The sequence below is a fragment of the Bufo gargarizans genome, chromosome 8, assembly GCF_014858855.1.
Source record: "Bufo gargarizans isolate SCDJY-AF-19 chromosome 8, ASM1485885v1, whole genome shotgun sequence".
NCBI classification, from domain to species: domain Eukaryota; kingdom Metazoa; phylum Chordata; class Amphibia; order Anura; family Bufonidae; genus Bufo; species Bufo gargarizans.
Genome location: NC_058087.1, coordinates 135,385,687 through 135,406,578, shown reverse-complemented (window position 1 = coordinate 135,406,578; position 20,892 = coordinate 135,385,687). Strand labels below are relative to the sequence as shown.

Below are 20,892 nucleotides of genomic sequence, written 5' to 3'. Positions count from 1 at the left end.
GGATCCGTTTGAAATTGAGCCATATTGTCAACTTTAAACGGATCTGTCCCCATTGACTTACATTGTAAGTCTGGACGGATCCGTTTGGCTCCGCACGGCCAGGCGGACACCCGAACGCTGCAAGCAGCGTTCAGGTGTCCGCCTGCTGAGCGGAGGTCAAACGGTGCCAGACTGAGGCATTCTGAGCGGATCTGCATCCACTCAGAATGCATTGGGGCCGTACGGATGGGTTCGGGGCCGCTTGTGAGAGCCTTCAAACGGAACTCACAAGCGGAGCCCCGAACGCAAGTGTGAAAGTAGCCTAAGGCGTATCGCCAGTGATCGGCTGAGCGGGGCTTTCCTTGCATTTCTGTGTGATGACTCTGGACCAGGAAGCGATGAGAAGAGAGGACTGGAGCGCCAGCAGATCTGGAAGATGAATATGGTTTGAATGTTTTTTGGCCCATTTTGTGAAAAAGAAAATGTATACCCCGTCAGTCGGGTCTTCCAGCGCTGGTTGGTACACGCTTGTGATAAACTCAGCTCACACACAATTGTGTGGCCATTGGCTGCCGTGGGTAAGTGTGGCTCGGCCGTATGCAGCTAGCCGTACTGTAGAGTTGTACCCGAACTGTGCAGCAAAGTACTGCGTGGACCTGTCCTTTGGCATCTTATGTAGGCCACTATACCACTTTTCTCATGTGTGGCATTTAACACAGAGATGGCATTCCATATAAAGCACTGGATTGGGATGACTAATATGAATAATTGAGGACACTTTGGCATTCCAGTGTCCTCTTCTGTCCCTGCTGCTCTACAGAACCACATTGCCTCCAGGGTGCATAGCTTCGTACTTGTGGCAGATTATATACAACAGGACAGGTGTGCCACCATACAGCCGTATGTATCATTGTGCGGGAATTGGGCTTTACCTGAAGGGCACTTCCGCTTGTAGCAAGGCTAATGTAATTGTGGCTGCAGTCCGGAGATATGAACTGAGGGTCTGCATGTGATTTACAGCATAAATGTGCAAATTTGTTAATCAGGAGATTATGAAAGATGGATTCTGACTATTGGAACGTTCAGGACCCTGCCATTTTTCACCTTTAAAAAGGACCTTTCATCGGTCCAAACATTGTGAACTAAGTATCATGACGTATACAGCGGCACCCAGGGATCTCACTGCACTTACTATTATCCCTGGGCGCCGCTCCGTTCTCCTGCTATGCCCTCCGGTACGTTCGGGGACTTGGTTATAGTAGACGGAGACTGCCTTTGTTCTCCTGGGCGTCTCCTTCTCCTAGGCTGTGGATCTATAAGTCCCTTCTATACAGCCCCCCGTAGTAATAACGCCTTATAACCAAGGTAAAAAAATAGCTGTTTTGGCACTGTTTTTATTTTTAGATTAGATCATGTGGTATTAGATCAGGTTGTTACGGACGCGACAATACCAAATATGACTACTTCTTTTGGTTGTTTTTAAATTTTACATAATAAAGCATTTTTTTATGATTTTTTTTTGTGTCTGCATATTCTGAAAGTCGGTTTTATTTTTTATTTTTTGGGGTACTGTCTTATGTAGGGGCTAATTTTTTGCGGAATGAGATGATGGTTTGATTGGTACTATTTTAGGGTGAATATGACTTTGATCTCTTGGTATGACACTTTGTGATGTAAGGTGATAAAAAATGGCTTTTTTTACACCGTTTTTATTTTACGGTGTTCACCTGGGGGCTTAGGTCATGTGGTATTTTTATACAGCAGGTTCTTACGGACACGGCGATATCGGATATGTCTACTTTTTTATTTATTTAAGTTTTACACAATAACAGCATTTTTGAAACAATGCTTTTTGGGAGATTGTCTTAGGGTATCATTTTTTGCGGGATGAGATGTTTTTTTTTTTGGTATGATTTTGGAGTGCGTATGACTTTTTGATAGCTTGCTATTAGGCCCCTTTCACATGGGCATTGCGGGAAAAGGTGCGAGTGCATTGCGGGAACATGTGCGATTTTTCTGCGCAAGTGCAAAACATTGTAATGCGTTTTGCACGCGCATGAGAAAAATCGGCATGTTTGGTACCCGAACTTCTTCACAGAAGTTTGGGCTTGGGATCGGTGTTCTGTAGATTGTATTATTCTCCCTTATAACATGGTTATAAGGGAAAATAATAGCATTTTGAATACAGAATGCATAGTACATTAGGGCTGGAGGGGTTAAAAATAAAATAAAAACGAATTTAACTCCCCTTAATGCACTTGATCGCGCAGCCCGGCTTCTCTTCTGTCTTCTTCTTTGCTGTGTGCAGGAAAAGGACCTGTGGTGACGTCACTCCGGTCATCACATGGTCCGTCACATGATCTTTTACCATGGTGATGAATCATGTGATGACCGGAGTGACGTCACCACAGGTCATTTTCCTGCACACAGCAAAGACAGAAGAGAAGCCGGGCTGTGCGATCAAGTGGATTAAGGTGAGTTAAATTATTTTTTTTAACCCCTCCAGCGCTATTGTACTATGCATTCTGTATTCGTGCCTAATATGTCTACCTTTAAATAAATACAAAAAAAACACTTAACACAATAAAAGCATTTTTGAAACAAAAAAAAAATCATGTTTTAGTTTCTCCATATTTTAAGAGCCATAGTTAGAATTTTTTTTGCCCGATTGTTTTATGTAGGGGCTCATTTTTTACGTTATGAGGTGACGGTTTGATTGGTACTATTTTGAGGGGCAAACGCCTTTTTGATCTCTTGGTCTTGCTCTTTTTGTGATGTAAATGATTTTAGCACAGTTTCTATTTTACTTTTTTCTATGGCGTTCAGGTGAGGGGGTGGATCATGTGATATTTTTGTAAAGCCAGTTGTTACGGACGCGGCAATACCCGATATGTCTGTTTTTTCTTTTTTTATGTTTATATTTTGGGAAATTTTTATATATATTTTTTTTTTCTACTGTATTCTTTTTTTTTTTTATTATGAAAAACACTTTTTTACTTTTTATTTTTGTCCTACTCTGGGACTTCCACTTCTGGGGTCTGATCCCCTCTGCAATGAATTACAATACAACCTGTATTGTAATGCATTGGCTGTCAGCTTTTATGCTGACAGCCTGCCTGTGAGACCCAGCATAAGGGCTGGATCTCACAGGCTTCCGCAGAAGGCAAGCTCCGGTGCCTATGGAAGGCATCGGGCTTGCCTTCTCTGCCATCCGGTCCCCGCCACTGCAGCGCGGGGACCCGATGGGGAAGCAAAGGGCACCCTTACCCTCCTCGAACCCTCTGCATGCCGCTGTCAGCTTTGACGTGGCATACAATGGGTTAACACGCCGGCATCTGTGTTTTCACCGATGCCAGCGTATGCAGCAGGGGCCCAGCTGTCAGCGACTGCCGGGTCCGTGCCGCTGATTGGATGGCCGCAGCTCCTGCACCCGCCCGATCAGCCCGCCATACATGTACAGCGCTGGTCCTAAAGTCACATCCACCAGCGCCGTACATGTACGGCGAGGGTCCTTAAGGGGTTGTCCGCTTTTTAGCATTGTTGAGCTATCCTTGGGATAGCTCATCAATATCAGATAGGCGGGGGTCCAACTCCTGGCACCCTCGCCAATCAGCTGTTTGAAGAGAAGGCAGCGCTCTTATAAGTGCTGCCTTCTCTGCTCTGTGTACCTGCTCAATGCAGCATTTGCAATGGTGAGCAGTGTAATTAGAAGTGAATGGGCCGACATACTTACCACTGCAATTGCTGCAGCAAGCGGGTAACCAGAGCAGAGAAGGTGATTTATGATGCAGTGAGTTCCTATCTGGCCATGGGTCCATTGTACTGTGCTCAGATGATGATGCAGTGTAAATGAAATTTGCCATAATTAGTTTTCTTGCTAATCTCTTCTTTTCATCCTATTTATTTTTTCCCAGTGTCGAACCATGACCATAATCGATAAAGTGTCTTCAGTGACTGCAGCATGCCGGAACCAGCTTTACAAGCCAATGGCACCGTCAACTGGAGACAAAGACACAGGTTCGCCAATTTGGAGCATGGTATCCTCTCCAGCTAAAACCTCTCTTGGACCAGTACCTGGTGCTGCCGTCTATTCCAGCTCCTATGTTCCTGAAAAGACTGTGGCTTCAGAGCAGAATGATCCACGTAAGACCTGGCTTACGTCCAGATTTCTTTTAATGCGTTTTTCTTCAAACCTTGTAGCCGTGCTGTAAAGCTGCTTAGTACCATATAGATTCCTGCCCACTTCCACATCTAATGTCTATGGTTATAGAAGAAAACTATAATTATGCAATGCTTTATAGCAGAAGTATAGAGAGCTATGCAGGGGCGTTGCTAAGTTAAAACATTCGAGGCCTGGGCCCCTGAGGTATTGTCCCAGGTCCCGAATGTCCTGCCTGCCAGATAGATACAACTGTATTGCTGTCCTCAGGACGGCAATACAATTGAATCTAATGCCCTGCAAGAGCTGAAGGACCTGTGGTGACATCACAGGTCATGTGATCAGTTCTTAATGCAGTAGCTGAAGAGGACCTGGGATGATGTCACCATCATGCGACCAGTGCAGGAGAGGACGGCTCAGCAGTGAAGAGAAGTCCTGGGAAGAAGCTGTGATGAGGTCTGTACACCAGGAGAGGTAAGTGAAGGGGTAGATTACTCAGTGTGAGAGGCAGAGCAATGTTGGGAGTTGTAGTTATTTAACTGGGACTGTATGTTAGGGCTGAACAGAGGGAAGTTATTTATATAGGACAGTGGGTGGAGTGATGTTGTTTACATGGGACTGAAAGTTGAGGGGTAATGCTATTTACATGGGACTGCATGTTGGAGGTGGCTGGGGAGGGGGTGATGTTTAATTGGGACTGTATATTGGAGGAAGCAGGAGAGATGGTGTGATGGTATTTACATAGGACTGTATTTTGGAGGGGGCTGTAGATGGAGAGGGGTGTTATTTACATGGGACTGTATATTGGGGGGCCTGGAGAGATGGTGTGATGGTATTTACATGGAACTGTATAGTGGAGGGGCTGAGGAATTATAATTTCTGAGGACAGTAAAGGAGGAATAGACCTGCAGGGGGCATTATAAATACTGGGGGCACTTCAGGGCGAGCATTATAACAGTAGGGGGACGATATAAATACTGGGGGCACTGTGGGGGCATTATAACAGTAGGGGGCGATATAAATACTCAGGCACTTCAGGGTGAGCATTATAAATACTGGGCACATTAGGCGTTCTTATTACTACTGGGGGCTCTATAGGAGGGACTTATAGAGCCACATTATTTCTATTAAGAGCGCTGTGGGGGCCTTATTACTACTGAGGGGTCTGTAGAGATCTTTATTACCAGTGGGGGAACAATAGGGGGCCATATTTCTACTGGGGGCTCTGGGAGGGTATTAATACTGGAGGGCTCTTCTACTAATGGGGGCACTCTTGGGGCGCACTATCACTGTAGGGGGCAGTATTACTAATGAGGACATTCTAGAAGGGAATTGCAATTGGTGGGACTATGAGAAGCACTATTACTATGGATAGTATTGGGGGGTACAGCGAGCAGCACGATAACACAGTGGGGACTCCAGGTTGGGAGATGATGATAGAAATTTGAAGAAGCTAAGATGTCTGTGTGTCACACTCTGCAGAGACGAGGCGGCTGAGAGAAGTTGTACGGACCGAATGGAGAAGATGATGACAGAGCAGATCTACATCAGAGGAGACGTCACCTGGGAGGCCCTGGATGTGAAAGGTACTGTATGTGCGGCTGTATAGCAAGTACAGCAAAATGTGTTCAGTGCTAGTGTTTTCCGGGAGAATTGGGCCATATGCATTGGGGCTTGGGCCCCAGATCTTCTGAGACCCTAGCAACGCCCCTGGAGCTATGTAAGCATGAGAGTGGTAACTGATGGCACATTTTGGGTATTACTATTCCTTTACAGGCCAGCAAATGCTAAATAAGGTGTATGCATTTGTATCTGTGAATATGATCCCTAACTGAGATCTGTCATCGGAATATGCTGCCCTGTGTGAAGGGATTGTCCAGTACTAGAGAAACATGGCTGATTGAGGGGAAAAGTGCCTCGCCTGTCCCCAGGTTGTGTGTGTGGTGCTGTAGTTCCATTTACATCAGTGGCGCTGAGCTGCAATACCAGATGCAGCTTATAGACGGTTATGGCGCTGTTTTTGAAATTAAGCAGCCAGGTGTTTCTAATTCTGGACAACCCCTTTAAAGGGTTGTCTCACTTCATCAAATGGCATTTATCATGTAGAGAGTTAATACAAGGCACTTACTATTGTATTGTGATTGTCCATATTGCCTCCTTTGCTGGCTGGATTCATTTTCCATCACATTATACACTGCTTGTTTCCAGGTGTTAGGACCATTGCTGCAGCGCAGATACGAGGTGGTCAGGACAGGAGCTGCTGCGCATGTATGTCTATACACACTACCATGGTCATGGCCCCCAGACAGGCCAGCACTTTTTTCTATAGTGTGCAAGATCGACCACCGCTGCTGGATTGCAGGGTGGTCGTAACCCCTGGAAACGAGCAGTGTATAATGTGATGTTGAAATGAATGGATCCAGCAAAGGAATCAATATGGACAATCCACAATACATTAGGAAGTGCCTTGTATTAACTTTCTCTACGTTATAAATGCCATTTGCTGAAGTGAGACAACCCCTTTAAGCTCTGTATAGTATGGTGACAGCTCTATTCTCTAATTAGCCAAAATGGCATAAAGATGAGTTGTGCCTTTTGGTTATTAGGAGCAATCAACAATGCAACGCACTACGTTATGAGCTCACTGCATTTATGAAAGGATTGCGCCCCCAGGGACTGTCAGCAGTGATTGGTGGTCTGTTTGTTTGGATGTACATGCAGATGCACAGCATCCATTCAATCATTGCCATATGGACAGGGAGAGGCAGGACGAGCACTCTACTCATGAATGCACTGAAACAAATTAATAATAGTCTGCAGTATTTTTTTGCCCCATCTAACGAAGCGCTCATTCACATGACCATATGATCGCCATGCCAGTGTTACGGACTGCAAACGGTGAACTCTGTGCTGCGGTTCATACCCATTGACTTGAATGGGTCTACGATCCACAAGATACGGCAAAAGATAGGACATGTCCTATCTTTTGCAGTGCGGAGGCACGGACCTGAAAGCCCATGGAAGGGCATCTGAGTGTTTCCGTGGGCTTCCGATCCACGCCTCCCCACCGCATAATATAGGACATGTCTTATCTTTTGACATATCTTACGGATCGCAGACCCATTCAAGTCAGTGGGTCTGCGATGTGGAGTTCACACGGCCAGTGCCCATGTTTTGCAGACCACGATTTGCGGTCCACAACACGGGCATGACAGCCATATGCGCACAATATATTTGTGCCTATCCCAATAGTATGCTGCCCTTTAAGATGGCTGCATATTCTGATGTATGGTTGTTTCAATACCAAAATTTGGATTCTGTTTCGATACCATAAAAAAGTATTGCGATACTCGATGCCATTCGATACCACGCGGGGAAAAAACTTTTGATTATTTAAATGTAAATAATAAGTGACCCGACCCCCCCCCCATCATGGTAGTAGCAAGATTGGGGTTAATGAGTCACATTAACCCCAAATCTTGCTGAATGCCTGATACATGTTTTTTGCCTGCCTTTATTTTGAGGCAGGCTTAGGCTAGAGCCACACTGCGACTTTTTGTAGCGCGACTGATTGATTTTAACTATTGAATGACAGCAGCCATCCAAATGAAAGCGTTCAGTTGATTGCAATCTTATGGACTGCTGCTGTCATTCAATAGTTAAAATCAATCAGTCGCGCTACAAAAAGTCAGTGTGGCCCTAGCCCAATACTCTTGCACTGCTCACATATATACACTATGCAGTCATTTCTCACATATACACACTATACACACACTATGCAGTCATTGCTCACATATACACACTATACACACACTATGCAGTCATTGCTCATATATATACACACTATACACACACTATGCAGTCACTCCTCACATATACACACTATACACACACTATGCAGTCATTGCTCATATATATACACACTATACACTATGCAGTCACTGTCACATATATACACTATGCAGTCACTGCTCACATATACATACACTATGCAGTCACTGCTCACATGCACACGCTATACACTATGCAGTCACTGCTCTCCATCCCCCCATACACACAATGCACTGTCCCCCCACCTCCCTCTTCCCAGGAATCCTAAGAGCTGGGCAGAAAGTGTCTTTACTCTCCGGTATAAACTGCAGACAGGGAGGGTCCCTCATCTGATTGGCTGACCTGACTCGCCTTCTCTCTTGTATTGGCTGAGCTGCTCGTCCTTCATTCCTGCTGCCCTGAATCACAGAACTACAGCGAGTGGAAGCGCCTGGGTAACCCTTTCCAGATCGGAGCTGTCCCCGTTAACTCTTTCAGTGCAACACAGGAGCTTCTAGTAACCTGTTTTGCACAGTAAAGCTACTAGAACTATCGGCCCTGCAGTGCTGCGCTGTCCTTATCATACACTGTGTATGGTAATGACAGCCCTGCTGTGCTCTGGTTATGATAATGAGAGCGCAGCGGGGTCAGCAGCCTGCGATATGTATTACAGACTGTGGCACACAGTGCAGGTCAGGGCTGTCCTCATCATACACAGTGTATGGTAATGATAGTGCAGCAGGGCCGACAGCCCACTGCATAGTGAAAGCCCACGTCCCTCCTCCTGCATTAATTACCCGCCCATTCATTGGGCTCAGCGGCGGCCGCGTCATAGGAGGGAGAGAATTGGGAGGGATTCCCTTTCTTCCTCTTTCTCCACTGTCTGGCCGGAGAGAACATGCTCGCTGGGCGCGACACACGCCATGTTCTCTTATGAGAGGAGATACTAGGCTGCGCAGTCTAGTATCGAAAAAATTAACATCACTGTACTGAATCGATACTGGTGTAATAGTATCGATTGGGTATCGAATTTTCGATACCCAAAACAACCCTATTCTGATGACAAATCTATGTTCAAGAGCATAATGTGAATTCTTAGTGCAAAGTGCTGCTTGTTACATAGGGTTTGGGTATAATGGTTCAGTCAGCCTGCAGACCCAGTGAAGTTTACGGTCTGATTATTGGGGGTACCGAACTCACACGGCTCTTGGGCCCTGTTGTATATGGCTCCCCAGATACTTAAGCTGACCCCAAGGATGTCTTTACATTACAGCCATATTATCTCCTCACTACAGTATATTACTACCTGTATAGGAGTTGAGATAAGGAGCACGTGCCTAGTCTACCTAAAGAGGGTGATGAGTCTACTCGGCAAACCCTAGAGCAGGGGTCAGCAACCTCCGACACTCCAGATGTTTTAAAACTACAACTCCCAGCAAGCACATTTGCTCAGCTGTTCTCAGTACTCCCTCATAGGTGAATGGAGCATGCTAGGAGTTGTAGTTTCCCAACAGCTGGAGTGCCTGAGGTTGCTGAGCCCTGCTCTAGAGTCCTCTACTGCTGTTTTTCATATTTGGTCCTCCCAGTTCCATGCGACTGCAGGGATTTCTGAGAGAGTACAGGATTCAAGAGAACACTATGGGGCCTTCACAAGGCAGATTTTGCTACTGTCAAAATTCACTGCGTATACCGCAGCAGAAACCACCGCCTACCTGCTCGCTTTCGTCATCGGCAGTGTGTAGCTCATGAAGAAAGTCGCGTGTGGTGTCCTGGCTTGGTGGGTATATAAGGTGTGCGATAGGCTGTCTGCACACACAAACCTCGTGGCTATCATGGGTAAAAGGGGCGTTTTATCAGGGATGCAGAAAGGAATGATTATTGGCTTTCAGGCTAAGGGTGGAAGTATTTCTGAAACTGCGCAGTGTGAACTGTTCTCGTGCTGCTGTGGTAAGTTTATTGTGAGTGGACAAATGCACCATTGTGAATAAGCCATGTGGAAGCTGTGGAGCACCACGTGCCATTGATATGAGAGGTGAATGACGGCGCTCAAGGGCGGACCGACGCCAAACAGGAGCAGCTCTCCACCAAAATGAACCAGGAGGCTACCAGACGTATGTATGTCTAATACAACCGTTCTGCGAACCCTACTGTGTGTTGGGCTCCGGAGCAGACGGATGGTCACTGCACCTTTGCTAACAATATTGCATTGACATAAAAGGTTTCAAAACTGGAAGTATCGGAACTGGGCCTCTGCTGATAGGCAAAGGGCTGTCTTCTCCGATAAATCCTGTTTCTCGCCCAATTCCTTGGGGGACACAGGAACTCTTGGGTATAGCTTATCTCCATAGGAGGCGTGACACTAAGTAAAAGACTGTTAAGCCCCTCCTCCAGCAGCTATACCCTCAGCCTGGAGAGAGAGACTTCCAGTTTTTTGCTTAGTGTCAAGGAGGCAAGACACTCTCTGCACTGCAGAGTTGTCTTGAGAAGATTTTAGAGTTTTTAATTTTTTATTTTAATTTTTTCACTTGGATTTTTCCACAGGGACAACAGAGTCGCAGTAGACTTCTCTGTTTTCCCGGGGTTGAGCTGCACCAGGGCCGGTTATCCGCCCTGCTGCCTCCCCCACAGAAGAAAAGGAGGACCAGGGCAGCTCATGCTCCCCTGCATCCCGCCAGCACTGGGTCGCCCACCTGCAAGCCCCTCTCCAGCTACTGTCACTCTTGTGCCAGTGGCTGAAGGGGCGTCCCAGCTGGATGGACTAGAGGGTGAAGACGTCGCAGGTGAGGTGGCTAGTGCAGCCGTTCCGCTCCCCTCCCCCTCCCTTCCTTTCCCCTCCTCTCCGTTCCGTTCTAGGCTCCCCTTTGCTGATGGCCTCGTTGCTCGATTAGGAGGCGGCCTGGCGCCCTGTTTGTACCGCCTGGGACAAGTCCCAGGAGAGCTGAGCGGCGCTCATGGGGGAGGCTTGTTTGGGGGCGGCCGGGTATGCGGCCGCTGTGCCGTTGCATTGCAGGACGCCTACACCCGGTCCTCCTCTTTCGGCTTCCTACCTCTCGCTTCCGCTGCGGCGGGGGCCATTGGGGAGACCTGTGATGGTTCAGAGCGGGAGTTTCGGATCGGCCCAGCGTTTTGCTTGGTCTTCAGTCAGGGGCCGGACGCCTTTCTTCCCGCGCCTCTTTAGTCCCGCCCACTCTCGTGCCTGCGTGCTTCTGGGAACTCACTGCAGGACGGACCATTGCTCTAGTTGCCGCCGCCGTTCTTCTGCTGCTGCCGCTGCCGTTCTGCTTCCTCTGTGACCTGGTAGGACTGTTGACCCTTCCTCACTGTAGCCCCCTGGCCTGGACTCGGGTTTTTTTCTATTGCTCCTACCAACATGTCTGACCCCTTAGTGCCTGTGGGACCTTGGTATCATACCTGCACCGCATGTAAGGCGCCCTTTCCTCAAGGGCAGTCTGACCCGCATTGCTCGCTTTGCAAAGACCCATCGCAGGGTCCGCCATCTGTTGTGTCACCCCCTGGCCTCTTGGATCCCCCTGACTGGGCTAGATCCCTCTCCCAGGCTGTGGTTAGTCTCACTAGCGTTGTGGGCCGACTTGCAGATGTGTTGCCCTTGTCGCAGCCGGATGATTCCCCTGCTGGGCCCTCCGGGTCCGCTGTCCTGGCCGACCCGTCTCTCTCTGCAGGCGATTCCTCCAGAGCCCGCCAATCCCAGAAGCGGTCAAGGGCGGATCACCGGTCATCCTCGGATGCTTCGGTATCCCCCCCAAGGGTGCGTTCTCAGTCGGGTCCTTCCTCCTTACAGGATTTGCCCTCTGAAGGGGAGCTGGTTGATTCCGATTGGGATATGGATTCGGCGCTGCCTTCAAAGCTGGCTTCCGCTGTGGGCCACCTTATAAACAATATCCGTGATACCTTTAAAATTCGCGATGATCCTCCTGATCCTGAGAAAACCAGTGTTTCCTTTTTTCGCCAGAAGCAGGCTTCTGCGGTTTTTCCCCTCCATGCTGACTTTTCGTCAGTGGTTTCTAAGGCCTGGGCCCGTCCTGATGCACGGTTTACCCCGCCGAAAAAGTTAGATGTTTGTTATCCGTTTCCGGCGGATTGCATCACAAACTGGGCGTCTCCTCCTAAGGTCGACCCCCCTGTGGCCCGTTTGTCCAAGAGCACGGCTATTCCCGTCGCAGATGGTTCTTCCTTACAATCCACTGAGGATCGCCGTATAGAGGCCCTTACAAAGGGTATCTTTTCGGCCTCCGGATCCGCGCTTAGGCCAGTCTTTGCCTCCGCTTGGGCTGGTAAAGCGGTTTCAGAATGGGCGTCTCAGCTGGATCTGGAGCTTGAATCCGACGTCCCTATTCAAGACCTCCGTGCCCTGGCTCAACTTATCGTTCAGGCTGGAAAATTTGTATGTGAAGCATCCCTGGATGCAGGGGCTCTTATTGCCCGTTCGTCTGCCCTGGCCGTGTCGGCTAGGAGGGAGCTTTGGTTGAAGGTTTGGTCGGCGGACGCCGCGTCAAAGCGGTCTCTTACTAGCCTTCCTTTCTCTGGTGCTCGTTTGTTCGGGACCCGTTTGGATGAAATCATCTCTGAAGCCACGGGGGGGACGAGTACCCATCTTCCCCAATCCAAGGCTAGGAGCTCCACTCGTGGTCGTCCCACCTTCTCCCGTTTCAGGTCTTCTCGTAGGGCTTCCGCTCCTCGCTCCGCCTCAGGTCCGTCCGCTAACCCTGTCCAGGACAGGCGTAAGAAACCCTTTTTTCGGACCCAGCCCTCCTGGCGCAAATCTCAACCTGCTCGCGCTCCCGCGACCAAGCAGGCCCCCGCCTGAAGGTGCGCCCCCACCCACCCGGGTGGGGGGACGTCTCCTCCTGTTCAGGGACTTCTGGCAGGCGCACGTCTCCGACGCCTGGGCTCTCGAAGTTGTGTCTTCCGGGTACAAACTCGAGCTTGCGTCCCTTCCCCCAGTTCGGTTCCTTCGCTCTCGGGTTCCCCGGGATTCCCGAGGGGCGGCCGATTTCTTTGTTGCCGTTCAGACTCTTCTAGACAAAGGAGTCATCACCCCGGTTCCTATGGGAGACAGGTTCAAGGGGTTCTATTCGAACCTTTTTGTGGTCCCCAAGAAGGAGGGTTCGGTGCGACCCATTCTGGATCTAAAACGGCTGAACCGCTTCCTTCGTCTTCAGCGTTTCCGGATGGAGTCTCTCAGGTCGGTGGTGGCCTCTCTGGAACAGGGGGAGTTCCTGGCCTCCATCGACATCCAGGACGCCTACCTTCACATTCCAATCGCACGGTGTCATCAGTGCTTTCTGCGTTTTGCAGTGGGGTCCGACCACTACCAGTTCGTTGCCCTTCCCTTCGGGCTGGCGACGGCCCCTCGTGTTTTCACGAAGGTCCTGGCCCCGGTCCTCGCCTTACTTCGTTCCAGGGGAGTTTTTCTGCTTCCATATCTAGACGACCTCCTAATCAAGGCGCCTTCTCTGTCACTGACTTCAGCCAGCGTGGATCTCTCGCTGCAGACCTTGCGCCGGTTCGGTTGGGTCCTCTCTTGTTCCTTCCCGGCAATTGGTCTTTCTGGGGATGCTGCTGGATACGGATTCAGCGGTGGTTCGACTTCCGTTGGAAAAGCGCCTGCTCCTCCATCGGTCGGTTCAGAGCCTTCTGTCCCACCGCCGTCCTTCTTTCCGGTTCAGCATGCGGGTCCTGGGTCAGATGGTGTCCTGCTTCGAGGCGATTCCTTACGCACAGTACCACTCCCGCACCTTTCAGACGGCCATTCTGTCCGCCTGGGACAAGTCCCAGGAGAGTCTGGATCGGCATTTTCCCCTTTCCCCCCAGGTTCGTTCCTCTCTCCTCTGGTGGCTGCGGACCCCTCTTCAGGGGAAGTCTTTCCTGCCAATGACTTGGCTGGTGATTACCACCGATGCCAGTCTGCGGGGTTGGGGGGGAGTGTTTCCTCCTCGGTCCGTCCAGGGCACTTGGTCTCCATCGGAGTCCAGACTGCCGATCAATGTTCTGGAGCTGAGGGCCATCCTCCTCTCGCTCCGACACTGGACTTCGTTGCTTCAGGGTCGCCCTGTTCGGGTCCAGTCGGACAATGCCACGGCTGTGGCGTACATAAATCACCAGGGGGGCACTCGCAGCGCGGCGGCGATGAGGGAGGTGTCTCTGATCCTTCGCTGGGCGGAGGTTCATGTTCCGGCCCTTTCGGCCATTTACATTCCGGGGGTGGACAATTGGGCGGCGGATTTCCTCAGCCGGACGACAATCGACCCGGGGGAGTGGTCTCTGCACCCCGACGTCTTCGAGTCTCTTTGTCTCCGCTGGGGTCGTCCGGACGTGGATCTCATGGCCTCCAGATTCAACTACAAACTTCCCATCTACGTGGCCAGGGCCAAGGATCCGGACGCTTACGGCGCGGACGCGCTCGTCCTCCCCTGGACGGAGTTTTCGCTCCTCTACGTGTTTCCGCCCCTGCCTCTTCTTCCGCGTGTCCTTCGGAAGATTGCGGCGGAGGGCACGCCAGCAATCCTAATCGCCCCGGACTGGCCGCGTCGTCCGTGGTACGCCGACCTTATGTTGCTTCTGGCAGGCGCTCCCTTGCCTCTGCCTCTCAGAGAAGACCTCCTCTCTCAGGGGCCGATCTTCCACCAGCATTTAGGGTCGCTACGTTTGACGGCGTGGCTATTGAAACCGCGGTCCTGACGCGGCGGGGGTTTTCGGCTGACGTGGTCCGTACCATGATTCGTGCACGAAAACCGGCCTCGGCCAGGATTTATTATCGTACCTGGCGGGCCTATTTGGCTTTCTGTGAGGCCTTGGGGACTCCCCCTCTGAGGTTTTCCCTTCCTACGGTTTTATCCTTTTTGCAGTCTGGTCTGGCTCTGGGCTTGGGTCTCAGTACCCTGAAGGGTCAGATTTCGGCTCTTTCGGTCCTTTTTCAGCGTCCTCTGGCTCCGCTCGGTCCGGTTAAGACCTTTCTTCAGGGGGTTGCTCACTGTGCTCCCCCCTATCGCCCTCCCGTTCCTGCTTGGGATCTTAACGTTGTGTTGGCGGCTCTCCAATCTTCCCCTTTCGAGCCTCTGCGCAAGGTTTCCCCTCGCTTGTTGTCTTGCAAAGTTTTCTTTCTCGTCGCTATCACGTCTCTTCGGCGTGTGTCTGAGTTGGCGGCTCTTTCTTGCGTGGAGCCCTTCTTGGTTTTTCACCAGGACAAGGTGGTTCTCCGCCCTGTTCCGGATTTTCTTCCGAAGGTGGTGTCTGCCTTTCACCTGAATGAGGATATTGTCCTTCCTTCTCTGTGTCCGTCCCCGGGAGCGGGAGCTTCACCGTCTGGATGTTGTTCGGGCTCTCAGGATCTACCTGGATGTGACCAGACCCTTTCGACGCTCGGATTCTCTGTTTGTGATTCCGGAGGGTCCGCGCAGGGGGCTGGCGGCGTCTAAGGTGGTTGTTGCCCGCTTCCTCAAGATGGCTATCGTTGAGGCTTACCGTGCTCGGGGCAGGGATCCGCCCTTTGGTGTTACCGCTCATTCTACCAGAGCGGTCGGGGCTTCCTGGGCTCAGCGTAATCGTGCCTCGGCTGAACAACTGTGCAAGGCGGCCACCTGGTCTTCTTTGCACACGTTCACCAAGTTTTACAGGGTGAACACTTATGCATCGGCGGATGCTGCTTTGGGCCGCTTGGTCTTGCAGGCGGCAGTGCCTTAATGTTTACGGTGCCTGGTTCGCTTTTGGTTGTGGTCCCTCCCTGTTTGTGGACTGCTTTTGAACGTCCCAAGAGTTCCTGTGTCCCCCAAGGAATTGGGCGAGAAAACGAGATTTTTGTATAACTTACCAGTAAAATCTCTTTCTCGCTCTTCCTTGGGGGACACAGCGCCCACCCATTGTTTTTTGTTGGCCTTCGGGTGTTTTTTTCTGACTTGTTGGTATTGGTTTGGTTACTCCTTGCCTTTGTCTTGCACTACTTGGGCACATAACTGGAAGTCTCTCTCTCCAGGCTGAGGGTATAGCTGCTGGAGGAGGGGCTTAACAGTATTTTACTTAGTGTCACGCCTCCTATGGAGATAAGCTATACCCAAGAGTTCCTGTGTCCCCCAAGGAAGAGCGAGAAAGAGATTTTACTGGTAAGTTATACAAAAATCTCGTTTTTCTGCCCAATCAGACAGATGGACGTTGGTGTGTCAGGCGAGAAACACCCGAGAACAAACACCTTGCAACCATTGCTGGAAGAACACAAGCTGGTGGTGAGTGAAGGATGTTCTCGTGGCATTCTCTGGGCCCACTCATCCAAGTGAAAGGCACTCGCAATCAATTTGGGTATGAACCCATCCTTACAGATCACGTACACCCATACATGCTCCTTGTCTTCCCTGGGGCGTATGGGAACTTCCAACAAGACACTGGCGACAGCCAGAAATGTCCAACATTGGTTGGAAGAGCATGACCAAGACTTCCAAGTACTCCCTGGTCCACTAATTCCCCAGACTTGAACACAAGTGATCATCTCGATCATTGTGTTGACTCCATGAATCGTCCCCAGCTGTGGGATGCCCTGCAGTCAGCATGGCTTCAGATACCTGTGGCAACCTACCAGGACCTTACTGAGTCACCCCCGAGCCATCTAGTTGCTGTCTTTGCTGCCTACTGTCTGCAGTAGTAGGAAAAGATTTAGATGCACCTCCAGTCCCAGACAAAAATGTAAGAGGACCAGCAGGACCTTAACCCCCATGTTCTCTGTTGGATTTCTGAGGGGATGTTCACATGGCAGGTTTTACAGTTAATTGTGGCACAGACTTTGAGGTGTATGGGGGGGCAGAAACGGGGATCCACCGCCAGCGGAGTTTCGGGGTGGCCGGCCGTCAAATTAGTATTCTTAAAAATTTGCTTTTTTTAAGATGCCACGTTATCCCAATACTGTATACATTTTGCTTACAAGTCTGGAGGCCCATCAGATATGGCTGTGAGTGAATTATATTTTTCAATACTTTTCTATACATGAAGCTTTATAGCGACGTAACAAAAGTCCAAATAGTTGAGGACTCTTCAGATGGGACACACACAGTAATTGTGAGAACCAGCAGCTCCTGAACTGGTCCTTAAAGAGTGGTCATGGATGCATTGCAGTGAGGAGGTCTTCATTTGTGGACACCCACTTTAAGGTACTAATGTAAAGTGTTGCCCTGCTTTGTATGATGCACTTGCTGTTGTACTTTATCTGTTTGTGTCCCTTTACATAACCTTTTGGACACAGCGGATAGGTAATTTATTTTACATGAGATTTACCTTTGGAACGAGCCTCATGAATATTACTATCTTTGTATTTTTCAGCACTGGCCGTTCCTGGAGATGGCATCAATCCACCACAAAAGATCCTTTTCCCGGCCGAAAAACTGAGACTGAAATGGCAACGTATACAAAAGGTTGGCGCTGGTCTCCAAAACCTTGGCAATACTTGCTTTGTGAACTCTGTTCTGCAGTGTTTAACATACACAGCACCTCTTGCGAACTACATGCTCACTCGCGAGCACTCCAAGACCTGTGAGTACGATTTTTCTTATACTTTTGAGCTTGCTCAGTTGGTTAGTGAGGTCCTTAAAGGGGTATTCCAGTTGTTTGAAGTTCCTGTGGATAGGGGATAACTATTAGATCGGCCCCCACGATCACAAGGACGGGCGCCCTGTACTCCCTGCAGACCTCCCCTGAAATGAGCATAGCGGCCTGTCGGGTATGTGTGCAGCCGTTCCATTTACTTCTATGGGAATTCCGGAGATAACCAAGCGCGGTACTCCCAGAACTTCCATAGAAATGAATGAAACGACCACACATGTGCGACCAGCCGCTCTCTTCATTTCAGATGGGCAGCAGTTGGTATGTGGTGACCATTCTCGTGATCGGTGGGAGTTCCAGCACTAGTACTCCCACCGATCTAATAGTTATCCCCTGTCCTGTGGATAGGGGATAACTTCAAACAATCAGAATACCCCTTTAAAGGGCAACCTCCCATTCAGCTTTTATTGCTGCAAGACTACTCGTGGCATGTTATTCATAGCACCTTGAGCGATAGCATGCTGGGTGTTGTAGTGCAGTAACACCCAGTGATCAGATGGTTGCACCTGTGTAGAAAATAATAGTATGGGGTATGGCGTCTTACAGGCCCATCTCCTGACGAAACTAGTCCTGTATACATCCAGTCTAAATGTACCCCAGTGGGAAGCGGAAAACCTGCAGCGAGGGAAATTGGAGGAAAGTGGGTTGCTTTTTTTTCCAATTCAATTTCTACTCTGATCTCCCGTTTCCTTTAATGTTTCCAGCTGTAAGTTCTTGATGCTAAGCAGCACTGGCTTCAAGCAAGATTGCAACCTATTGCTAAACTTGTCCACTATAATCCTTGCCAGTGTCCGCAAACTTTGCCCCGCTGTGCTGTGACACTTAAGTCCTTCCTAGAGCAAAGGCTCAGGAGAGCAAATGCTCACGTTATCTTGCTCTTCAACACCTGCAAGCTCTTTTGGAGTTTTTTGGCCCTGGACTCAAGGAGCAGCACCGGGTTTTGGATGATACAGCCACCATTTTGGGCAGGTATATATTTTCTGCACATCAATGTCCAACGACATCCACCTCAATTTGAATCATCTATATAGGTTTGTTTCGATATGGTGGAATAGTTCAAATTAAGTCGAGCCCCCTACCCCCCCTCTAATCCTGTATGCCCCGAGTGCCCGCCTATACTCTCTATATATAGGAGAAATGTCCTCCTTCTGTATACTGGGCTTAGTTACTGGAGTCTAGTAAATTGTGCACATGTAATTCCCAATACAGCCCAAATCCTGAGATGAAATACAGGTATGGGATCGATTCTGAATGCTTGTTTTTTTTCTGTACTGTGAGGCACTCTTCTTATGTTTAATACGTTTCCCTGATGGTGCCCTCCTTGCACTTTATATTATTTTTATTTTTTTCAGCCTTTGCTTTTCTGAGCCGTCTGTATAGCTATCCTCGGCTAAGAGACCCCATACCTGTATACTTCCATGAGTTGTTTATAGCCATTGATAACACAGCAGCTCTTCCGGTGAACCCTTTATGCCGTTCAGCGGACCTGATTCTTGCGCTTTAAGGTGCAGTTTATAGATATTACTATAGTTAATTTTAAGCGTGCCCCTCTCTGTGTTTCCTTTTTTTTACATTTTTTTGCTGTGACCTATGCAATGGTGATCATTATAGATAAAGCACTTCTTAAAGGGATTTTTCATGATTGCAATATTGATGGCTTAGATGAGTAGTGGTCCAACACTTGCCACTAGTGTTGAGCATACTTCTGATTTGCAAGTTCGGGTTATCTAAGAATCCCGTTATCGATTCTGCTACCACGGACCATAACGGAATTCTAAGGAGAAATCCATGTCACACCAAAAGTTATTTTTCAAATAATGCTTTTAATACCTAACGTTTCGATTTACATCATTTTGTTCCATCCAGAGAAAGTGCCAATATAACAGGCCATAAAAGAAAGAAACCCCAATGTTTTGGTCAGGTCACTACCTTTATCAAGAGATCTGTGACCTCTACGAGCACCCACCGCTAAGGGCGTGCAGGTCTCCTCCTTCTCCCAGAAAGTATGCATCACGGAAGCCTATGACAGGCATTCCGTCATAATAGAAGTCTATGGCCAGCATGCAGAATGCAATACGGAATGCCTCTTATGAATTCCGTCATAGAATTCTGTTATGGTTTGTGGAAACGGAATCCCTTATTGAATTCTTAGATGAGCGAACTTGCAAGTTCGGCGTTCAGGTTAACACTAGTCGCCACCTCTGCTGATCAGCTTTTTGATGGGCCCGCAGTGCTCAGGCTGGAGGTCCGGCCTTTTCATTCCTTACCCATGCCCATTGACCCCATGCATAGCTGTACTTTTCGTTGCAGTTTTGTCCAATTCACTTGAATTGGACAAAGCTGCAATACTCAGCACTGCGGTGACTAATTGTACGACATGCAGGTGTGTGGAGGCCACAGCTCTCGCCCCCCACAGACCGCAGCTGAATCAAGCAACTAATCAGCTTAGGTGCTGGAGTCGGACCCCCACCAATCTTATATCGATGACCTCTCCTAACGATAGGCCATCAATATCATAATCCTGGAAAAAACCTTTAACCAGTCCAGTATAATATGCAGCCGAGGAAGGGAGAGCAGAGAATTGTTAAAATGCACTAACATGTAGAGTTGAGCTGGTATGGGTGTAGATTACCTGCACAGCACACCTTGCAAAACCAGATTGTATCGCTGCAGGCTTGTAATATCCGAAGGTATTCTCTGCAAAGTGTTCCCGCTTAGAGGAGCTGTCGGCTCTTATGGCATGTCTGTTTTAGTAATAACTGTTGAAATGGAAATGCTGCCTTGTGTTGTTCCTCCTGTAATTCCTCCCGGAATTGTATCAATGAATTGATACACCCTAGAGCTTCAACATTAGATTACTAAAATGGGGATGTCAGCAGAGAGCAGCCGTCCTCTTGAAACAAGACTGGGTCCACCTTTGAATACTGAAAATAGACGATTCCACGTTTTAAGCATTGTTTGCCACAAAGTATTACCTGGGTGAGAAGGCTTAAAGGGAACCTGTCACCGGGATTTTGTGTATAGAGCTGAGGACATGGGTTGCTAGATGGCCGCTAGCACATCCGCAATACCCAGTCCTCATAGCTCTGTGTGCTTTTATTGTGTAAAAAAAACGATTTGATACATATGCAAATTAACCTGAGATGAGTCCTGTCCCTGACTCATCTCATGTACAGGACTCATCTCAGGTTAATTTGCATATGTATCAAATCGTTTTTTTACACAATGAAAGCACACAGAGCTATGGGGACTGGGTATTGCGGATGTGCTAGCGGCCATCTAGCAGCCCGTGTCCTCAGCTCTATGCACAAAATCCCGGTGACAGGTTCCCTTTAAGGCGTCTT

At 49.0% G+C, this 20,892-nt stretch overlaps 1 protein-coding gene across 4 annotated transcripts in view; it reads left to right on the top strand.

Moving 5' to 3' along the window:
• LOC122944568 (ubiquitin carboxyl-terminal hydrolase 42-like) overlaps positions 1-20,892 on the top strand; it is a 60,697-nt gene that overhangs the window by 4,656 nt on the left and 35,149 nt on the right. Inside the window, exons 1-3 of one of the 4 annotated variants that reach the window (XM_044302981.1) lie at positions 17,346-17,479; positions 18,253-18,517; positions 18,901-19,053. Coding sequence is in view for 2 of the 4 variants with exons in the window: in XM_044302979.1 (XP_044158914.1) it covers positions 3,903-4,122; positions 17,270-17,479 (430 nt within the window). In the remaining 2 variants the exon portion in view is untranslated. Of the gene's footprint in view, positions 1-3,893; positions 4,123-17,269; positions 17,480-18,252; positions 18,518-18,900; positions 19,054-20,892 lie in introns of those variants that run through there. The other 3 variants (XM_044302979.1, XM_044302982.1, XM_044302980.1) reach the window with 3 other exon arrangements.